Source organism: Psittacula echo (genome assembly GCF_963264785.1).
Source record: "Psittacula echo genome assembly, chromosome: 2".
Classification (NCBI taxonomy): domain Eukaryota; kingdom Metazoa; phylum Chordata; class Aves; order Psittaciformes; family Psittacidae; genus Psittacula; species Psittacula echo.
The window spans coordinates 42,790,894-42,814,478 of record NC_137737.1 but is presented as its reverse complement, the minus strand read 5'-3'; the positions used below and the strand labels follow the sequence as shown (position 1 = coordinate 42,814,478).

At 39.8% G+C, this 23,585-nt stretch overlaps 1 protein-coding gene across 2 annotated transcripts in view; it reads right to left on the bottom strand.

The window, feature by feature from the left end:
- APBB1IP (amyloid beta precursor protein binding family B member 1 interacting protein) overlaps nucleotides 1-23,585 on the bottom strand; it is a 63,408-nt gene that overhangs the window by 17,731 nt on the left and 22,092 nt on the right. For both annotated transcript variants that reach the window (XM_080611408.1, XM_080611409.1), the window contains exons 5-10: nucleotides 20,125-20,202; nucleotides 18,127-18,286; nucleotides 14,651-14,772; nucleotides 7,337-7,411; nucleotides 5,859-6,002; nucleotides 2,308-2,418 (exon numbers count right to left, since the gene is read on the bottom strand). In XM_080611408.1, coding sequence (XP_080467534.1) covers nucleotides 2,308-2,418; nucleotides 5,859-6,002; nucleotides 7,337-7,411; nucleotides 14,651-14,772; nucleotides 18,127-18,286; nucleotides 20,125-20,202 — 690 coding nt within the window. The remainder of the gene's footprint in view (nucleotides 1-2,307; nucleotides 2,419-5,858; nucleotides 6,003-7,336; nucleotides 7,412-14,650; nucleotides 14,773-18,126; nucleotides 18,287-20,124; nucleotides 20,203-23,585) is intronic.

The window sequence follows — 23,585 nt, the reverse complement described above, 5'->3', positions numbered from 1 at the left end:
ACACACTTTTGTGTCACCAAGCATCCATCCAATCAGCAAAAGAAACATTTACTTCGCTCTTTATCTCAGTCCACAGATCTCAAGATGTATCACATCCTCAGCTCCAGCCTTCAAAGGTAAGAGAACGATACAACAGAACTCACTTCAGCTGCATGCCTTCAAAAAGGTATACAAAGAATTCAGTTAATTACAGAGATTATACTAAATATGAAACTCTCTACTGCATCACTCTCAGAAAGCCACCCTAAGTGGGAGGCTTCCACTTTTGAAACAACAGAAGATTTGAAGATATCAATACTTGCCCATATTTCCTGACCAACTCCAGCCACTGCAAGAGATAGCTGTTAAGAGAAGCTAAGTCTGAACTGAGCTAGTCAGGAATCTATCAAATGCTGATTTGTGAGAGTTAAAATGAAGAACAATCACTAGTGTTGGTTGGGTATAATGATCTTATCAATATGATGTTTACTCTAGTATACCACAAACACATTTTATAAAGAAGCATCAGAGCAAACAGTTTTGCTAAGAAGATTTTATACATTTATAAGCCTATTACACATAAAGATTTCCCTAGCGAGCTTTTGATCTTGCTTTTTTCATTTCATGTTGAGGGTACAGTGCTAACATCACACATCATAGAGCACGTATTTCAGTTGAGCTGTGACTTCATTTTTGGTGTTACTTCTTATTTATAGCATACCTCTTTTCACAAAAGATGGCAGTAAGTCCAGAAAGTTCTGATTATTACGAACAATTAAACACATTGCTAAATACACTTCAAAAATCATGCTTTTATTTTCATCTGCTAGAATGTAACTGTTATTAAACTGGTCAGATATTTCCTTGGCCAGTCACCTGCTTAGAAAATCCACTTCTCCTTATTTTTTTAAATCAGGTCCCCTTTTCCTGAAATAAAGCTTACCTGTTCACTTCAGAAAGCTCACCCCCATTTCACAAAAAACAATAAAGTGTTTTTTGCAGAGCATTTTGTGGAGAACTATAGTATTAAAATTGTTCATCTGTGTTAACTGAATACATTGGCTTCAGAAAATAAGTCTGGGTCTATAAACCACTTCTGTTTTGCCATGTGTAAATCAGGCTAGCAGACATTTTGAAACTGAGTAAACAAGTGCTGTGAGTGTGCAGTGTGACATTATGTGACCTCCAATGTGAATGTTTCCCCAACATTTTTTCTGAGATGGCAAGATACGGTGTTTTCTAGCATCTTGTTTGCATTGCTGGTCTTTAAATAGAAAAGCAGCAACAAGATTATCTTCTATCTTGTACACAGTAATCCCACTTGTATTCTAAAATCTGTACTAATGACAAACAGCAAGCAATGCCTAATTCCTGCAACCTCAAAGCTTCATTTCTGGTCTTTGAACTATGTGAAAAGCACGGCTTCTCTTCCTTTCCTGAGAGGAATGCAGAATTCCCAGCCTATTTGCAGTGCTATTACTGCAGCAATGAGATGCTTCAACAGCAAGCAATGATTTTCATGAGTGGGTGAACAATGTCTTTTGCTCTCCTGCCACAAATAGCTGTGCAATAAAATACGCCATCTGTGATGTCCCTTCCTGCAAGACTCTACACATCAGTTCAACCAACCACTCAACAGGTGTGACTACACTGAAGATAAAAAGTAGACATACTTTTTAGTATGTAGTTCATAATGCTCATAATTTCAACATAAGGGACTGCCAGTCCTCTCATCTTACATCTGCCTTGTGTGTCATTTGTCTAGATGTGTCCAGCCACCTGAACAGTCAGGAAACATATTCAAGCTTGTTTCAAAGACTACAAGGATGCCGGGGAGGGACTCTTCATTAGCGACTGTAGTGACAGGACAAGGGGTAATGGGTTAAAACTTACACAGGGGAAGTTTAGATTGGATACAAGGAAGAAGTTTTTTGCTGCAAGGGTGGTGAGGCACTGGAATGGGTTGCCCAGGGAAGTTGTGAATGCTCCATCCCTGGCAGTGTTCAAGGCCAGGTTGGACAGAGCCTTGTGAGGTGTCCCTCAGGGGGGTTGGAACTTGATGATCTTAAGGTTCTTTCCAACCCTAACTATTCTATGATTCTATGATTATAGATGCAGTGTAGACACATATCATAGGACTAACAGTCCTTAAAATTAAGGTTCTAAAGGTATGTTGCTGATCAACAATGAAGCAAGGAAGAAAATAGAAAACGATTTTGCAGAAGGTGCTCTGTCTCATCAGGGTCCCCGGAGTTTCAAACTTAAACATGTTTACATATAAAAGAAGCTGGTGTGACATTTGCAGAACTTAGTTTTCTAGTACATTACCTTTAAGACAAAGCAGTGATCTGTAGGTGCCTTATATTTCACTTTGTGTTGAGAACCATAATAAACGTTCATATTCTCAAATTGAATGAAGCATGCCAGGTCCCGTGAGGTCTACAAATGAAAACCAAGCACATCATTGTATGAACAAATTGAATTTTGATGTGAAACTCATTAGCAGCATTTTTTCAAGTGCATGAATGCCAATACTTTTTAAGTTTTCAACTGTCATGAAGTTGACTGAAGATGAATTTTATGCGTGTGCATTCTTAAACTAACAGTTGGAAGAGTGTCAGTACACCTTAAGAACAATATATAACAGCGTAGCATTTTGCTGTTGTTCTGGTTTTGCTGTGCTTTATTGCTTTGTATGGAGGTTTTGGCTTATGGTTAAGAAGACCAAACAGAACACCACAGTAAGAAATACCTTTAGTAAAATAGATATAGGCCTTGCAACCACACCCTGAGTGAAGAAAGAAGGTCTGGGGTTCTAAATTGCTTTTGAAGCTTGCTTGTCTGTGGTATGTGTAACAAACAAACTCTCATCAGGAAATACGAACACATTTCATCTGGTTTGCTTTGAATTTTCTCAGATTTTCTGGCATCAGTCCTTTTCTGCCTATAATATTTGCCTGTTCACACCATGTTGCTGAAGTACCAAGGTTTCTGTTGCTGGCACACTTCTCAGTGCAGAATTCTGTATGCAAAGCACAATTTCTGCAGTCTTTGAGTGGAAATGCAAAAATGGTTCTGTCACGTGATCACTGCTGGCTAACCTGAGAAATCAGGAAATTGTGAAAGAAAAGAAAAAACCAACAACAAACCCTCTCTCCCCCTAAGGCTGGGCCATATTTCTGTGCATGATGGTTTTGCTAGGCTGAGCTCGCTCCTGCTGATATTTTCATTACAATGCACTCTTGAGTTGGGTTTATTTACAAAGTGAGTTTGCAAGGAAGATTGGTGGGGAGGAGATGCTCCATACTATAGGTAGACAGAGCTTCTCTCTCTCCCGTTTCCCCTGAAGCTGATGTCAGGGATTTTGTCATTAACTGTGTGGACCTAGGACTTAAGCTCCTAAACATGCTCAAAACCTTGCAGCAAAATGGGTTGTTCCTTTCCCTTACGAATCAGGTAATGGCAATTAAGACCAATATGCATGCAGTTGTTATTTTCTTCTAAGTAAGGAACAAGCTTTTATGGAAGGGACAAAGAGACTTCTTGTTAGCATTTCTGCAGTGTTAGTATGACAAAGTAATACAACTAACAGAAACAAATCTTAAAACTGTATCTGCAATTCTGAATCTGTTGTTCTGTGACTCTGTCCATTCATAGCATGGTTTTGAATGGGATATAAGTAGAGGAACACTGAAGAAATTAAGACAGTAGTGCTGACTGGAGTCTGGTTTGTAAAGGAAAAAGTCTCAAACAAAAGCTACCAAAGGCATGCAAGTACAATAACCTGAACATGTCCCTCTATTTTCATGTTTGCAATGTATTTTACAGCCAACATGAAGTGCCAAAGGTTTGCCAGACTTCTTTGCCTTCTTATAACAAGTGAGAACACAATTACATGATGAATTTCAAAACAGCTGCAGCAGCTGAAGATACTATTGTCTGCCAACTGTTTCTGTACCTCAATGAAAGATCACTCCACCCACAACTGAATGGGTTGCACATATGCAAGGTGCACATGCACCCTTCATACCACCCTGATATGAACTCTCATAATTTAAGGGCTTTGACTGAAGAGCTCTACTGAATTCTGCTGCAGTGCTTTAAGACCTTTAGCAGCCTCAATGCATCCTGCCCATCTACTAGAGATTACTGTCTGCACGGAAGATGTGTACCTGAACTGCAGCTGTTCCAATACAGATTCCAGTAATTAACTTCAAGCACAATTAAACAGATTTGAGCTAAGAGATACGACTTTCTCTGGAACGCCTCAGGCATGGACACATACATCCTTTTGCTGAAGGCTGTTACAGAAGCAGGAGCAAGCAGTTGATTGTGGTACTTTTTTAAAGAGCCACACTATCTCGAAAAGAACTAGATTCAAAGTCCTCAATTCCTGTGAGTGGCTGAGTGGGTAGAATAATGAGTTTGAAGCACTCACACAGTTCCTTAAAATGGCTCAGTTATAAGCAATATAGGCTACCCTGCCTACAACAACTAACAGGCAGTAAGTGTTAAACAGCTGTGAGATGGCTTGGTGCATGGTTCCATCCTGAGCCTCTATTTGCAGTCTATCAGCTGAAAAAAGAAAGCACTTTCCTAATTTGTACTCTGATAGGAAGTCACTGAAATGGGTATCACTGGACGATGAAAAAAGCCTGGGTAACTACCAGTATAGGTTTGCCCTGTTTGGTGCTCTACTACTGGCTATCACTGGAGGCAGGCTACAATGAAAAGCCCAAGATGAACTTTTCATCTGACTATTCTTATACTCTTTCTACCTTAAGTGCCTTCCAAATAGCATTCTAGCTCCTAATTGGCAGGATGTTGTGTGTGGGCAACATGATTTGAGGACTGGAAGCTGTTATTTCATGGTCAGGTAAAGTCCAAACGAATTGCTGTGAAATCAGCAAGGTAAATCTAGGTCTGCGTTTCACTGGGATATAAACATAGGTCTCTGGATCAGCATCACAGCGTTCCTTTACAAGCTATCATTTTTTTTTCCTTCCTTTGTAGTTTAGTCAGGGAATGGCAGAAGTTTCACAGGACGAATCATAACAGCAAAGCTCCGTTAGCAGCACCAGAATTTCCAAACATGAAGCATTAGCAGAGCTGTAAGTGGTAGCAGAAGTGGCTTTCAAAAAACACAAAAAAACACCCCTAAAAAAACCCAAACCCCAAAAAACCCACCAGTGCCAGAAGCCAACATTCTACCTCATCACTGGAAATGAGAAGCCAGCTGCCCTTATGTGCAACACGTCCAGGACCCCATTGCTTTTCCAGTGCTAGCAATTCAGAGTCTCGAAACATTTTGCAATATTAAAGGTCAGTGCATTTGATTTTGTCAGGTGGATGCTTTTGTCTCACTTCTTTCTGCACAAAAGGCAGACTTAAAAAGCATAACACATTCTCTAAGTAAAGATCATGGTAGGAAAAAATGTGTAGCATTTCTGCATGCTGGCTACTGGCACAGAAATTCAGTATCAAACAAAGCAGAATTCCACCTTTTTGTGATAAGAAATTAGTTTACTTGAGAACTTTTAATATATTCTTCCACAGGAAACCCATGTAACAGCGAAGCATTTTGGCAGCATAACACTCCCTGAAGGGTGCTGTGCTGTTTTTCTTTCCCTACTGACTTCCGGAGGAGTGCTATTTCACTAATGCTTTTATCTATCCATAGAAATCAAAAGGAGAGAAACGTGACAGGATTCAGGGACTACATTCCAATATTTGCACAAGTGGTGTAGTCAAAGTTAAACCAAAAAACCCCAACCCTCTCAGATGCACCAGACACTGCTCTTAAGACGTCACCTTGGGAGTTCTTCACTTTCACCTATGTGAATTGTTTTATTGCTACAAGGATTATTTGGCTTCCTGACCTTGGTTTTTCCTTTGGGAACATAATAAATTCCAGAAGCTCGTAGAAGAAAATAACGCCTCTTCCATGACTTCTTTCCATCTTCTTTTAAATAAAGGGCCCCTTCAAGCTCTGGCACAACGACAGATGTCCCACAGAAGCTTTCCTGTGCAACAAGAATAATAATACACAAAACAGATTTGATTTAAGCACAACCCTATTAATAGGAGAAAAATGCTCCCTTGAAAAACAGAGACTTTTACTGTGACAGTGAACACCTGAATGTGGGCAATTCAGTTCTCAGGGAGATGAACACCTTAGACAGGCAAAGGAAACTTTCCCAAGCTAATGTGGTAACTCAGCCATGCAAGCTGGGTGCTCACACTGGAAAAGGAGGCTCGCAGAACCTCCATTCTCCAAAGGGTCAAGCAAAAACCTACAAAAGGTTTTAACTACATGCAGATGTGCTCAGTGAAGGCAATAAAACAGAAAGGTTGGTACTACTGCTGTTGGCTTTTCTCTATTGCTGGATCTATAGGTTCTGTAGAGAAATACTTCTACACAGAGAATCTTCAGGGATTGTTTAGAGCTCTAAAAATAGCAAAGAAAAAAATGCCCTCAGTCTCTGCTTTCACTTTTAAATACATGCTAGAATTTACAACACTGTTTAAACAAATACACTTCATTGTTTGCTTGAAGGACCTACTGTTGGGTAATTTTTAATGCCAACATGCTTATCACTTTATGTTTTCATTTAGAATTTACCAGGACTTCTGCTGGTTGATACCTGGTGCCTTCATGAGATGCACTTAACTTCGAAATAGGAATCCTCAGTTGCCTGAGAACAGCATTTCCTTTGTGAATTTCTACCAAGTCAAAATGCTTGCCAGGAGAACTGTGATAACCTCATCTTCCATATGGCTCTGGATTTTTCACTCTCAAAACATGCAACTGAAGTAAACCTTCAGCAGGAAAGGCAAAAGGCTGAATAGACTTTCTGGAAAGTGCAAAGGTTCTTTTTCTGTCATAGTACAGCCAATAATTTGAGGTAGTGAGAAGTACATCTACTTTTAATCCAAAAGATAATTGTTTGCTACTGATCAACCTTACTAACAATATAAAGTCACAGTGGCTGCCCTAAGGGTGTGGCGCAGCTGTTTCTTTCACTCATATTTGTATAACACTGCTTTTATTGTTATCACGGCATTACGCTTACATAGACACACTAAGTGAAAACGTTTCATAGCACTGGGTCTATAACAACAAAATCTCCATCGTTTATTTTTTTCTGACGGGGGATACAATCTGCATTTTAATGGTGAGCAGCAGATGCAGAGGAAAATCCCAATGTTAAACCTTAGACACAATGATATCAACCAGCACGGAACATCCTGTTACACATTTTCCCACAAAGAACTGAATGCTGTTGTTGCAGAGCAGACACAGACGGTGGCAGAGTTTTGGTGACATTTGCATCATCAACTTAGAAAGTTAGCTTACCTCCAGTAAAGCCTCTTTGCTTTTATCATTCATTTCTTTGCTTTCATTCCTCCCTTTGCTTGCAAGGTAGAAGTTCTGATTAAGACACAAAAGAAATCGATGCTCATTACAAAGACAGCGATACAAGTAACTAAATCACTACAGACCCATTCAGTAGTTAGTCTTTCAGTACTGAGTACTCAAGCCAGCAGACGCAAGAGGCACATACCTTTGGACTCTTATAGAAAACTTCAATCACAGCTGCCTGCTCATGAGTTTTAATTCTTTATTTTGAATAAAATTCAGAAGTAATACAAAATTACTTCTGCCTATGGATACACAGCCTTCCAAATTTTTGAAAACACTGGCTTATGCTTTTGGCTGTTTTTCTGGATCAAGGGGTTTGATTTTATCATTCCAATTTTCACCACTTCCTATATTATTACAGACAGTAGAGAACATAACATGCTGGTGTGCTGCAACATGTGCTTTGCTGAACACCAAGCACAGTCAAATAGCAGAGCTGATTGCCTGCTGAGAGTACAGCAGCTGGGCATGAAGGAAGCAGGCAGATGAAGGAGCTATGCCATGCATCGAGTTCTTGTACTTCACCATTTTCTAAACAAAAGTACATGTAGAAGAGGAGCTTGGGAAATTCTTGATATATAGGACAGTCTTATTTATTTCCCTGGAATTAGTCAAAAAGCTAAATTTTTAGAACAAAGGGCATAAACCAAGCACACACCATTGTCTAGGAAACGGACAAAATTGTAAAACCCTAACAAATATTGAAAGCTATCTACTTAAAAATTACTTCAAATTCCATAATTCTTCAGCAATTCCATAGGAAGAAAACTAAGAGTTTTTCTGACTTTTCATCTCCATTTTTCCAAGTCTCAAGACTATGAGAATATGGCAATATATTTACATGCCTAAAACCCCACAATGACTGAACTGCAACACAAATGCAAACATTACCAAAAGAAAAATGAGAAGTGTGTAAATGAAGGAACATGCTGTTGCTATAGCATAAGAAAGAAACAAACAAGCACCATATCTGCCCTGCCAGCACACCATGTTTACAGCAATGAGGTTTATCTGAAGTAAAACCCTCCTATTCCACACAACCACATCTTCTTTCTCAAGCAGTGCAGCAAACAGCTGTCTGCCAGAATGCAAGCCTCATAGCAGACAGCTTTTGGAGGGGCACCAGGAGAGGAAGGGGAAGAAGTGCGGGTGATCTCAAAATCAGGTCTTTAAAAACTTCCTCAAAATTTCACAGTAAGTCAGACAGGACATTAGAGACACAGCCACCTGCAATTTGGCTTATGCTGATGTCACGTTTATGGAATGAACATAAGAAACTTGAACATTCAATACAACACACAGTTATGTCAGGAAATACTGCTGGCTCCAAACTGCCTGGGCACATTTTTAGTCCATGGCTGAAGGTAAGCAAGCACTAAGGATCACAGCTTTGTGACTACATCTGAAGACAGTATTCATAGTGGAAAAAACCTCAAACTAGCTGAAAATAACACCTGCTTAAAAGTGTATTCTCAGTGCAACTCAAACAGTGATGCCTGCCAATGCAGTAAAACCATAGGCCTGAGTGAGGTGACAATGCTTCACTCATCCCACTGGGGAAAAAAAGACACTTTTCCGAGCAGCCAAGTCCTCTGTACAGGGCAATAGCTGTTCTTGAGAGGGGGCACTACCATAGCACTGCTGGCTTGATGTTGGTACAACTTCTTTTTCACTGATAAGGGTATGAAGAGAAGCCTCAAAGGGCACTGTTAGGCTGGGCTGGGCCTCCAGACTTTGGGATGGATTTGGAAAGTAGAGGGCCATGCAAGCTGTAAGCTGCCTTCTGTAGATCATGATAAAATAGACATAGTAAAACCCCTAAAAACCCAGTGAAGATTTATTTATCAAGGTAAGTACACCTTATCACTCTCTCAACAAGGCTTGGCTCATCAGCTTTACTACTGATGGGAAGAGCATTCATCTGGCTCTGTCAGCCTTCAGTGCACTAATAATAAGAAAACAAAGCTCCTCTGATTAGAACTGATTCACATTCAGGCATCTGGCATTTATTTAGCAGAAACAGACCACCCTGTACTGACACAATCAGTGGTAAAGAGAGAAAGTTTGTAATGATATCCATGCTGGATCTTTAACAACGCAGCTTTTTCATTAGGGAAACTGGGCTCTGTCACCTAAACCAACATTACACAGATGTACACTGTCATCTTTCACCTGTCAACACACATTTCATTTATTACCTCCTTTATGTCTCTGCCCTGAAATCTGGAAGTACCTGGTACTTATTAGTTGTCAGCAGCTAAAAACCTGGGGAGCAGACTGTACACTGTACTTGTTTTATCACTGTGTGGTCTCCTATTTTTGATCAGAAGCATTCATCCTATAGAAGGTAAACCACATGTGTCCACAAGAAGTCATTCCAAGTCCAGTAGCCAGAGGTCATGATAAAAGGCAAGCTCTTTCCTGTCTGAGGACACCACTAGGAAATGCACATTTGGTTTGAGATGTCAGGTCATTAATGGGACAAGATGTGGCTACACGGCAGCTCTCTGCATATGTCTACAGATTTGAGAATTAACTATTTTTTACATTCAAAAGATAATGTCTTCCTTTTGATAAACAGCTGAGCTTACTTAACAGGATGGATTCATCGTCTTGGTCTGATAAAGTAAGAAAGCAAACATAAAGGGTTATTTTAACAAACAAAACAAAGTATGCTGTCACGCTTTGACATTGGGTTTGCTTTGTTTGCGCTGTTTGGATTATCTGACGCTGAAATGAGCTGGTATTTTTGCTGAATTACTCCCTGTGCCTACACAGCCCCAGACTAGCTGAAGCTGACATAAAGCCAGTTGCTCTCCTACGCCATTCTGCTCAACTCAGACTAATGCAGAGCAGCTACAGTGGTAGTTTTGACATGTACTGCTAGCCAGGTATGAGACCCTTCAGAAACACTAGGTGATGACCCATCTATGGCATTACAGTAGCAGGAAATTGCACAAAAGAAAATCCTGCAGAGATTTTATAGCCATCTTAAGTTAATTCTGTGCTTTGTACTGCAAAGCACCAGTAGTCTATGCATACAACCTTTCCATTCAGGGATACAACCATCCCATTTTGTGTGGAAAGGCAGGTAATAAAATTCAGGCTGTATCTCTCTCCTCTGTATAAGCCTCAAATAGAGGAAGACAGAAGGTGTTTTCAACAGCTTCAAGGAACATCTCTGGTGGCATGTAAGCAAACCAAATTTGGATCATAGTAGAAACAGTAGCATTAACTACTGCACTGCCAAACTCTCTGATCAGTGTTTCGTGTCTCTATATTTGTAAAAATGAATTCCCTAAATGAAAAAGCATCTCTCTCATACCTTTTTTCATACACAGCCCTATAGAAGCTGGAATGCAGCAGCTACTTGTCAGTATACAGCAAAAAAACAGGTGTTTAAGACAGCATCCTTCCTCTGCTTCCCCTTCTGCTTAGATTGTTATTTTTTGCTTTCAATCTATTGAACCTGTTTTACCAGAAGATCTGCAAAGTCCACACGAGTCACTCTGAAGATCACAAATGTAAACAAATAAATGAAGCTAAAGACAAAGCTCTTTTGAAGCACCTGAAAATTAATTTGCAACTCTGCTTACTTGATTTTATGTTTTAAGAAATCACTTAAAGCTGATTGTTCATGCCTTCAGGATGATGGTCTTCATCACCAAAGAAGGGGGAATATGGAACAAATGGAAGACATACATAAACTAGGATGCAGATAACAGCAAAGCATTTAATAGGATGATTAAATCACATGTGTAAAGACTTCTGCATTACAGTTTCAAAGCAGAAAAAGAAGAACACTTATTGAAGTAGCATCTTCAACTTGAAACTATACCACAGACTGAGATACACTAATAGAGAGTGAAATTAAGATTACTAAAGAGTGGGAGTACAGTGAAAAATAAAATACTACCCTTTTCTCACTTCTCTTTCTCTGTGCATATGCCAACACACTTAATAATCAGGTTCCCCACCACTCTTCTATGCTTCCTTCTCTGGGTCACAGTTTTCGAAACAACTTTTCAAGCATGAAACTCACTACTACTGTCCTGTTACGAAAGACATCACAAATTCTTACTCCATCTCCTTCTCATGCTGTTTAGTACTCTTGCTTTTCAAAAGAAATGTCAATTCAGTGTATGGGCTCTCCACTGGAAGGGACAGCTCTTGCTTTTGACTTAGATATGAGGGAGCAGAAGCATGAAGTACTCACCATAGACATTTTAATTAATTTTCATAAATGATGACCCAAGATAATAAAAACCAAACCAACCAACAACCAAACTAAAAGACACATGAATGTGGTGTCACCTGCATTGTTTGAATTTATCCAGTCTGCAAAAATCAAACACTGGGTTGTAAGAGCGTGCCCAGCGTTTTTTTTTGAGTCCCTTTTTTGCTGAGACTTATTCTTTGAGCTTTTTGAAAAGAGGTGTTGAGACCTGACAGCCTTTCCTTTCAAGGGTCAAGCACAGCATCCCTCAGCCGCATAACCAAGCATCACCTTTCCTGTGCTATGAAAGTTTTCTTTATTTGCACGTGTACCAACATGTATTTTGTTTCACTCTTTAGTCATAGACTTGTGACACTCCATCTCTGTAGATGAGTCACTGACGACATTCATGGAATGGTCTTTTACTCTGAGCTCCCTGCAGGGTAAATTGTGTCATGGTGAGAAAACGGCAAGAGTGTGCCAGCCTTCATAAAGAGGGGGACACCTGAGGATTTTGAGGTGCTTTTTCTAAAATGCATTCCAAATACTTTAAGAAATAAGTTTTGGGACACAAAGCTGCAGAAAAAAATATTACAGTACTGCAGGACAAGAATGACAATCTTCCAAAAAAGCCACTGGCATTGGCTGAGCAGCTTGCTGCTAGCACAGACATAGAAGATAAATCCTGCATTTCAAAACCACAGCTCCTTCTTGAAAAATTAAACATGTTTAATTAATTGTTGTTTAATCTGTACCAGGAATACAACTCGTTCATAGAGAGAAACAATGAATATTGGCACAGGATATTTAGGAATTCAAGGAAGAAGTTCTTTACTGTGAGGGTGGTGAGACACTGGCACAGGTTGCCCAGAGAAGCTGTGGCTGCCCCATGCCTGGCAGTGTTCAAGGCCAGGTTGGACAGGGCCTTGAGCAACATGCTCTAGTGGAAGGTGTCCCTACTCACGGCAGGGGGGTTGTAACTAAATGATCTTAAGGTCCTTTCCAACTCTAACCATTCTATGATTCTATGATTCTATAAATAGCTTTTCCAGAGGTCCACTGGTTTTAGCAATGCAATCATGTTTATAAAATTGTTTTTAAAGCATTTAATTATGCCAAACTTCCATAATGAAAATTCTGTATCACTAATTTGTCTAAGAATCAGTTGTAAGCACCTGGCCACCTTTGGAATCTGGCTGGGGTCTTCTTTCAGAAAAATAACCTGCAAGAGTCAAAACCATGAGATCTCCACTGACAACCTCCGTCAGAATGAGCACTAAGAAAGACAAACAAGGACTCCAACTGCTGCTTCATTACCACCACAGGCTGTGTCAAAAAAAGCATTCTGTAGTTTCTGTACTCACAAAATGAGTTTATAAGGCAATCTTGACTGAGCTAGGAGGAAGTGTCTGAAATACACTGAGAATGCCATATCATCACAGCACTGATTTTCAGCGTCCCATTGGTTGCACTGTAATTTCCATGAGTAGTTAGTTAGTTAATCACACAACCTGCCCCCCACTAACTCAGCATTTCCTCTTGGTTTACCTTTTCAGGGACTCACACAAGATCATGCAATTTACCATGTTTCATTACCTAGTGTGAGCTCTGTCTGTACAACACTGATTATTTTCTGCCAGAAAGACAAACCACTGACACGACTGTACTATTCTGCCAATGTTTGAATTTACTCAGCCTGACAGATGGTAACACTTTATTACTGGCAAAATATTTCAATAGTGTGAGAGTTGCAATTGACCCAGTTTCCTTGGGCTGTTCATTTTATAGCTTATCACAGAGGGGCTGAAGCTCAAGGACTGCAGACATACCCAGATCAAGCTCACCATGTCCTGAGATAAGAGGACAGAGCTACACTCCTATTCTGGTTTTGGTTCAGGTCATGTTTATTTCTGAAGCTCACTGCAATCCGAATGCCCAGAATCTTCATCAATTATTCACTTCCTATGGGAGGCCCACAGCCTAGCTCTAAGCCACTCACCCCAATAACGCTACCAAGTGTACGTATGAATCAAATGCAATATCGAACCTCTGCTGCTAGATATGTTTGTGTGCGCTAGAAGTTATAACATCTTGACCCATCCTGTACATTTTACTTCCAAACTTGGCTTTTCTGTTTCATATTAAAAATCGACATCAATCCATGTACACTGCAGGATAAGTTTTCTTTCCCTCACTGTGGATACTTGCTATGTCAATGAAGAAAACTTCCTCTCTGCAGGTTTTATTTGAAACACTGTCTCATTCTAAAAAAACCCTGGCTTCCTAATGAGCATGTTGTGAGGTTTGCTGCCAAATCATATATGACTCATTTCTTCAGCAATGCTGAATTGATCATTTTTCTCTTGCTGCCCTTGGGAACAAATTAGATGCTCAGCGAGCTAACAGACGGCTGACAAGGGGAAAAGATCTAGTGCCCGAGAATCCATCAGATGTTTGCGCTAAGGTGTTTGTAAAGACAGTTTTGACCACATATCACAAGAAATAAATTATAACCTTTGCTGAATAATTTGTTGCAATTCAGTGTGCAGAACCTCCTTTTACTAAATTAGGTGTTCCCGTTCACCCAGTTCTTCCCCTAGGCTAAATGAAACCCAGATAAACTCTCTGCAATACTCAGAATTCTCTTTATGAAGCTTCATGTATGACTGGCAAAAACTGGACCTTTGAGGAAATGTTGATTCCCATCAGTAGAAATAGTGGAGAAACTGTAGTAATTGACAAAGGACAGGTTTTTACAGCCCCTAAGCAACAGTACCAGTGAGAACCACGTGTTTCATTTTTTACCAGTGCAGAAAAGACTTTAAAATCATATCAGAAAGGAATAGAAAGCACTAATTTTCAAATCCTTGCATTTAACATTCTGGTCTGGGGTTCTTTTTTGTTGAAAGTACAAGTCTTGTTTTCTCTAATTACAAACTGACAGAGCTGAAAGCAAATTAATAAAGCAATAGGCAGCGTACGGACTAAGTGACATAATTTTAGACTCTTATCCAAATTCCATGTTGGCTTACCTGGGGATTTTTAAATAGAGCATATTTTTCACTTTTTTCCAAAAACATAATCTTATTTGCAGTGTCTCGGGTCCAGTCTGATAACACTTCAACAACATTCTCATGGTCTTCAAAAAACCTTTCTGGAGAGACAGAAAAGGTAATGTAAGACACTCAAACTCTCTCTACGTTCTCCTGAGGCTGCAGAAATTCCTGTGTAAGAATGTAATCATTATCTGATGTTTGCTCAGAGCTGGACAGTCCAGCACTGTTCTGAACTGCATGGAAGGGAGCAAAACCACATGGAAATACTGTCATGTGGAAGGGTTAATAAGCTACAGAAGATGCATTATGTAGGTCTGGCATGCTCCGGGATTACTCCTGCACCTCTGTGCTATTGCCCGAAAGCTGCAAAGGATGGAAACAGTGACGCACTAGGAGTAGATGGTTACATCTGTGTCTCTCAATGGCATTTTGGTTTTGGTTTTTAAGGTCTGCAGTATGATTTAGGGGAAGAGAGGTACATATCCACTCTGTAAAAAAATAGTAAAAACCTATTTCCTTGTCTTCTTACTTATTGAAACAAATGAAAAATTGCTTTTTGTCAAATGGAAGGATTCTATGCACTGAAAATACAATATTTTGTTTCAAGCAACTGCATTTAAAACCAGAAATAGCAACCCAGTGGAAATTAGAAGACAGACTGATAACTGATGTGAACATACAGTTTCACCCAGCATCTCTGCAGTTAAAAACCTCACCAGAGATGTGGGAGTCCTAGTGTCAATTCTCTCCCATCCTGAGCTGATCTGAACCCAAATCCTCCACCCAGGAAAACCACAGGGTATGCTGAGGTCAGATAACTCTGATCTCTTCTTCTGAGGTTTCATTTGTATGAAGTAGCTGAACAGTCACACAAACCTCCTTTGGAAGGAAAAGGAATTGAGAATAATTTAATAGGCAATTTTGGAAGCACTGAAACTGCACTTTTACTACAAGTTCAGTACTGGGACATGGAATTCACACAGCTCCAATTTTCAGTATGATTTTGGCAGCTCCCTGGGAATGGCCGTACTCCATTGTAGAGGTCTGTGGTGTTCACATTTTCCAATAGTGTAGACTGGCCTAGTATAAGAGGAGATAACAGAACATGCATTTTGTAGGCTTTCTTTAACACTTCTTGCTACTTCTGCAGGGGTTCAGTATGTCCCATGAAAACTAAATTAAATTATTAATTAAATTCACAAAATTATATTAGCTTCACATGCACACAGTATTTTTTAACAACACAAGCAACATAACACTTTTCATTTAGCAACTGATACTTCTGCAGTGCACTGGAAACATAAAGCAGTATATAAACCCCAAGTAACAGCTGAAAAGGGTAAACAGTATCTTACAGTTCAGGATAGCCGTAAAATAATTCTCAGGTAGTAACACTAGCTATTTAACACTGATTTTGCCACGTGTTCTTTTGTTCATTCATTTCCAGTACCAGGCTTTTCTTGTATAAGAGGTATGATCTTACCATCCTTAGGAGGGTCTTTTTATTATTATTGTTACCTAAAAAATGTCAAATCTGGATGCCTATTATAAGGCAATACTCTTTATTGCAAAATATTGCTGGTATGTACAGCCCAGTGTTATATCATCATCTCACTACTGAGATTATCTGTGATATTTGACAGGCAATTAGTCTAAAGCTGCAGTTATGTTTATTTGCAATGACCATTTTTCAAAATAATAGTATATATAACATAGTCTGTCAAGGATCTTCTGACATAAAACTAGCTTGGACTTTCAGTTCAGCCTGAAATATTTGCTGCTGAGATTTGCTTCTTACAGAAGGGAAAAGTGCAGAAAAGGGAAAGTGCAGGAAAGCCTGCCTTCTAAGCATGCTGATAGTAATAGACCTATCTAGAACTGCCAAGAAGTATACTGGCAATAAAGAACAGTTCACATTATTTTGATTTTAAACAAAATTGCCTGCAGGTAGCTGTGCACTGGAAGTATTCCATTCATATCAAAATTTTCTTCTGCAAACAAAAAGGCTCCATTCCCAGCTGATTTGGACCTGGGGACAGACCTCTGCATCAGGAGTTCATAGATTTTCCTTTTATTCTGAACCAATTACTGATTTATTTCCTTTCCTACGCTTCTTCTGTCCTGGCTTTTCGAATAGTTTATATTCATTGTAAGAGTAATTCCTTACTACACCAATACCCTAACTCAAAGCACCCAGCATTAGCTAGGTCTAAAGTAACACAATCTGTCTATATGCTGTCATCGTGATACCCAAACATGTTTGTCCAAGTCACACCAGACCAGAGGAAGCAACTTTCCAAGACAAGGAAACACTCTAAAATTATTCAGTGACACTTGTGACATCTCTAGGGTCTAATGACATTTCCAGTCTTTCCCCACTTAAGCTAAGCAGGTACAAAAGAATGCAGCAACATTGCTTCATGTATTATCTTAATTCAGTAGAAGGAATGGACTGGCAGTTGATGTCTGCCATTCTTATGAGCAGATAAGTATCTCCTTGCACAAGAGCAGTCAGGCTTTTTCCAGCTATTTTTACATTTCTTTGGTGTAGGTTAGCAGGATGACTATTCCTGGGGCTGTTAAAGTGCAATATTGATATTTAACTTTCTTTGTGCATTTTTACATCCCTGCTTACTGTAAACTGAGAATGCCAAAGGCTGCTTGACAATTTCCTGTGTCTCTAGGTCAAGTGTAACCCTGGAAGAAAGTTGTGGCAATTTTCCTTTTCCTTTTGGTGTAAATATCTTTGCAGCTTGGACAATAAAAATATTCTGAAATAACTCACAATTATAGAATATGCCACTACTTGCTTGGCCTTGAAGCCTTTTTGAGACAAAACTCGTTAAGTTGCAACAAACAATACATACGATTTGCACAGCTGTTTCTTAGGGACCTGGAGGCCAGGTTAGCTGCTTCCTAAGTCATAAGGTACCACCAGCAAAGCTGCAGCTCTGTCAGACAGCAATATCCTGATCACAACTACAATAAAGAAAACAACTATCACAAATTAAAAGCATCAGAAATCACTGAAATGCTTCTCAGACAGTCTTGTTTAATTAAAACATTTGTGTGGCCAATATGTAACAGCCTATTGACAGCACTTCAGCCCTGCATCCTCTCTTCAAAGAGTGGAGTACTCGTGTGTTTGGGTCTGCCACTGCCTTGACAGTGAAATCTCATGGCCCCTCTACTTTGTGTAAAACAGAACGATGGAAATGGTGGCGGGCAAAGAACCTTCTGCAGCTCAGAGCCCAGATGAATGGAAGACTCATTTCTACAGCAAGAACAGCCCATGCACATTTCCACACCATCCCTCAGCTTAGAGAGTATGATGTTCCAAAACCAGTGGACACATAGGCATGAGAAATGTTATGAATTCCCTTTCCAAGATTGCCAACAGCAAAGGATGCACTGTATCTATTTTTTATATGCTGTGTCATTACACCACTTACCAATCTGCAGTTCCGGATACATTTCATACAGACACCAATCGACGTTGCAGTCGCAATGAGTTTTCTCAAAGAGGTTGTCTAAAACATCCCGTGTCACCTGACGCTCATCCACCATTAGTGACTTTGAGCTGTTATCGTACATGTGCACCTTGACAACAAGCTGAGTACAGAGTCACAGAAGAGTCAGTTAATTTCAGAAGCAGGTAAAAGGCTAGTCTGAATCTGCTAACACAGATAAGAAAGATCAAGGCTGAAGGTTATTACTGATTCAAAGGCACCCTGTCCCACAGTGGAATAAAACAGCTTGGAAGCTTTCACATTATATTGCTACCAAAATAACTACCTTTTCTCAAAAAAGAAAATTGAACCTTGTCCTGTGCATGACTTTAGGAAAGGTGAAACTGCTATGGAGAAAAGGCAGAAGTTAATCTCTTCTCTAAATCTATCACATGTGCAATTAAGGAAAATACTTGATAGGGAAACCAAGTACAAAAGGATGGTGTGCCCTTAGTGGAAGCTAGAAAGGTGGAAAATTAAGCTTTAAATAAGAAAAAGAATGGAAGAATCTTGCCACGCCAACAGACTAATCTAAAATCAGATTGTACTGAGATGGGCAATAGGCCAAAACCCATCAATAAGCAAACAGAAGAGTTACTTATATTGACCAAATTGACCTAAGACACTCATTATTTCTTCATAGTGTGAAGTATTTCTTAAACAAGACACAGTGTGACCTTTTATCCAGAGAGGAACAACGCAAGAAAATGCTGAAGTACATAAAATGTGATTAAGAACTGCAAATACATTTTAAGGAAAGTGCTTAAAATGCTCCATTAGTACTGAAAACAGAAGAAAACTTGTCTACAGGATCTGTACCTGGAAACTGGAACTAAAATAGTGTTTTGTTTAAACAGCTCCTTATTTTAAAATGTGTGCGTAAGAAGCTTTGGTACTATAAAGACAATCTCTGTCAAAGATCAGGTAGAAGCAGACAGTGTTGATCCCCAAGAGAAAATCTACACTATTTCTGAGAAGTAAAAGCAAATGAAACAAAAAAAATTGCGAACTTGCTTTGATTCCAGCACTTGCAAGTATCTTCCTCTCTAAAATAAGCAACTGAGCCATGGTGTAGATTATGGAGAAGAAGAAATGTTGTACATGGATAATCTACAACATGTCTGGGGAAAACAGGGTACTGTTGTCTGGTTACAGCTGACTGCTCAGAAACACACATGCAGCTTCCATCTTCACAGAATCACAGAATGGCTGAGATTGGAAGGCACCTCCAGCCCAATTCTGTGCTCAAGCAGGGCCACCTAGAGCCTGTTGGCCAGGGCCCTGTCCAGATAGCTTATGAGTATCTCCAAGCAGGGAGACTCGACAACCTCCCTGGACAAACTGTGCCAGTGCTCAGAGTAACTGAACGCCTGCAGTTTCTGTTGAGTTCAGCTGGAACACTAGCTTAGGATGTGTGGTCATAATTAAATGACACACTGCAGTACTGCGCAGACACTGGCCAGAAGCTTTCTAACTCCTTGGTCTAAAATAATTCGTATTATCCTTGTACATTACTACACTGCTGTGGAAAGATTTAGCAAGAAGACCCTCATTAACTTAATTAGGATTAGCCATATCTATATCCACTGTAAAAGAAAAGTTTAATACTTCTGGAATCAGCACAGCGTAAACAAGCAATGTTTTTATGTACATTCCACCTTCTCTAAAGCTACCTATCAGAACAGTGGGCTTTGCCCCAACACTGGAAAAAGAAAGAAAGAGGCAGAACCTTCCAAGCCCTCTTAAAAATAAGTCCCTCACAGGCATCATTCTCCCAGACACTTTTCTTCTGGTGGACGACAAGACAGAATACGATAAGACGTCTCAAGGTACGACAAAGTGCCTGCTAGCTGTTTCAGTAAGAACGTTATTATTGACAGGAATGATAAGAAACACTTGGCTCACAGCTCTTATGAAGCAAATCATGATTTTAAGGCTCACCTTTTTAACTTTGGCTTCCTTCAGTTTCTCCAACGCAAGTTTAATCTTGTCAGCTTTAGCCTGTGCCTCTCTTTCTTCCTGAAAAAACACAAGATATTTAAGTGAGGCTAGCAATTTATGTTTACTTGAAAAGAGTTGTTTCTTGTTATTTATATCCAGAACATAAGGCTTGTCATGGGAAACTTCATAGTTACAAGGAATTCCCAACTTTCTTTGAGCTAATATCCTGCATCAGCTACAGTTTTGTTTTACAAGTCCAGTACTCCATTGTGTTGCTCAGTCATACAGCTCTTATGTGATCTGTTCCTCAAATGCTACAGGAATGCCTGAAAACTGAACTCTTCTATGTTCCCATATGGGTTACAGCTGATACAAAAGAGAATATGAAGGAAGATCTAGCCTGAATGAAACAGCACTTTGGATGCAGCTGCTTGGAAGAAAACTCACCTCTTGATAGGGTTAAGAGAACTAAAGTTTTTAGAATCTTACTGACAACTTGGCTTGCAATTATTTCACTTACAATTTTACCCTGTCTGTTAAGTACATTAATTTACTTGAATTACTCCACTTGTCACGTATGAGCTCTTACTGCATGCACAGTTACTGGAGGGGACCATCTCCTTAAATTGGATGGTATCATGGCTTTTTATTCTAGTAATGGACCCATTCACATTAACACAGACACAGTTAAAGCATTCAAGTTCATTTGAGCTTTTGCGGAATGCCATAGTAAGACTCCTAAAAATCTCAGTATCACCCAGCTTTTCTTCCATAAAGCAGCTGTATCAATACCACGCCTCTCTCCTAATATCAGTAAGGTTTGTGATCCAAGATCCAGCTGCTGAAAGTTAGGTACCCGTACCAAATGCCAGTGCCTACTGTTGCCTCTGCGACTGGTAGGTTGTGACTACAGATTGTGACCATTTCTTTTTGTCATCTACCTTCCAGTAGTCTCCCCCAGTCACATACAGAATTGGACAAGCACATTTTCTGTATTGTAATCATGGGAGATGCACTTGCAAGAAGCTAGGCCTAACTAAGCATTGCCACCACTTCCTTCTTACAGATATATCATAGGATCATAGCAATAGAAGAACTAAGAAGGTTATCTTATTTCATCCCAAGCTTTGAGGCAAGTTCAAACATAACTAAAGTACTCCTGACTAACTTGCTGAATTAAACATCTTTTGTTTTGTCACTACTTCCCTGAGATACTAAGATCATTAGATTGTCAAAAATACAAGGTGAGGTGTGCAACCTGAAAGAGATGGCTTCAAGCATGTTTGCTGTTGTCAAATTCTCCACTATAAACACCAGACAATCAGTTAAAAAATGTCTTTTCTATTTTATCTCCACAGGCATGGAAATTTGCATTGCTGCAGCCTAGAGATGCTTAACTTTGAGAATCCAAAACCAGCTTCTGTAGTTGAATAGAAGCTGCTGCACAAAAATTTCTTTCTGAGTAAGGCTGACTGTACTACAGAGGGAAGAGTCCATAGCCTCTCACACCGTGGCCCTCTCCTTACCATCTCAAAACACCTGTTTGCAGGAATTAGGAAAAGCATCTTAACCAAAGTGGTTGAGTGTGGTGTGGACAGGCTTCCTACTGAAAATTTTAAGCCGGTATAACTCAGGCTTCACCTGCATGTGACTTGTGGTGAACAGAGTTCCCGCAGTGCACAGATCTGTGCAAGAGCACTCTCACTTTCATGTTTTCACAACTTTTGTCTGTCTTAATGTAGAAAAGCAAATGATCCAATGTCAATAAGCTATCACACAAAATTTCAGCACTCTTACAGAAATGTTTTGACAGGCTAAAAGATTTGTTTTCCCGCTACAGTATCATCACCATGTTTTCTGTATCTTCAAACAGAAGAACATAAAAGTTATCCAGATAATGTCATAGAAAATGCAGAAGCTTTAGTTAGCTTAAGGACAGTTTAAAAAAGAAACATCTGAGTTGATGGAAACTTATGAGACAGCTCTAAGCTTCCCTGAAAGGCTGGACTTCTTAATTCTCACAACATGCAAAGGTCAGAAAATAAAAGTCTCAGTATCAGAGGCTCACTGGGAATAACTAACACTATTCTTACTTTACTACAACAAGAAGTATTAATAAAAATGTCAGCCCTGATTGGTTCAAGAATCACTTATCAAGAATCCTGGCTAACACTAACATAGATTTTGATGGTGAAAAAATACAGTCGATTTTTAGCTGCATTTCATTCTACTGAGCAGAAATGTCATGTCAAAACAAATACTAACGAAGACAGTAAATGCTAATTTGAAATCAGTTCTGTCCATATTAATTTTAAATGGTTATTACCTCCATCATTCATACTGCAACTTGTGTAACTGCCCTATAGGCAATTTTGAGGACAGTAAGCCACACATGGGTATGCCATCAGCATCTGAATACAACCTGTACCAGAAAATGAGGCAAGGGCTGTGGGAGAAAGCAGAACCAGTGCCTTCATGAGGAAGTCAACTACTGCAAACAGATTCCCCAGAATCACAGAATGGTTGAGGTTGGAAGGGAGGTCATATACCAGAGGTCATATAGATGAACCTTCTTGCTCAAGCAGAGTCACCTACAGCACACCACCTCTCTGAGCAAGCTATTCCACTGCTCAGTCACCCTCACAATAAAGAAGTTCTTCCCTATGTTCAGGTGGAACTTCCTGTGTTTCAGTTCATGCTCATTGACTCGTCCTATCACCTGGCACCACTAAGAAGAGCCTGGCCCCATTCTCTTGACACCCTCCCTTCAGATATTTATACACATTGATCAGATTCGCCCTGAGCCTTCTCTTCTCTGGGCTGAACAGACCCATCTCCCTCAGCCTTTCCTCATATGAGATGCTCCAGACCCTTAATCATTCTAGTAGCCTTTTGCTGGACTCCAAGAGCTCTTGACAGCTATTGTACTGGTGAGCACGGGAATAGTCACAGCACTTCAGGTGAGGCCTCACAAGAGTTGAGTAGAGAGGGAGAATTACCTCCCTTGACCTGCTGGCAATGCTTTTCCTAATGCCTCTACCTCTTGTTCCAATCCTTTTCTGCCCTCTCCCTGTATCTGGAAAGAAACAAGAAAACACTGCTAGAGAGTTAACTCAGCACACAATCTCAGAGGAACACTTTAATTGAGGGAGACAGAAGTGACTTTCAGCTATGCTTTTGCATATAGAATTCCAGTTGTGTTTAGCAGGTATATCCCTTTTCACTCTGAAATCTCATTTGATCTCAGGTAATGAAGGACACCAGCTAATTGCAAATTAGCTCAGTACAAGACTCAAAGGAAAGAACTGTGCAGCACTGTTGATTTCAGTGAGCTTTAGATCACAGCATCATGGAAGTCGCAGCTGGAAGAGAGGTCTGGAGGTCCATAGTCTGGCTCCCTACCCAAAGAAGGACAGACAACAACATGAGATCAGGTCAGCCATGATTTTGCCTAGCAAAGC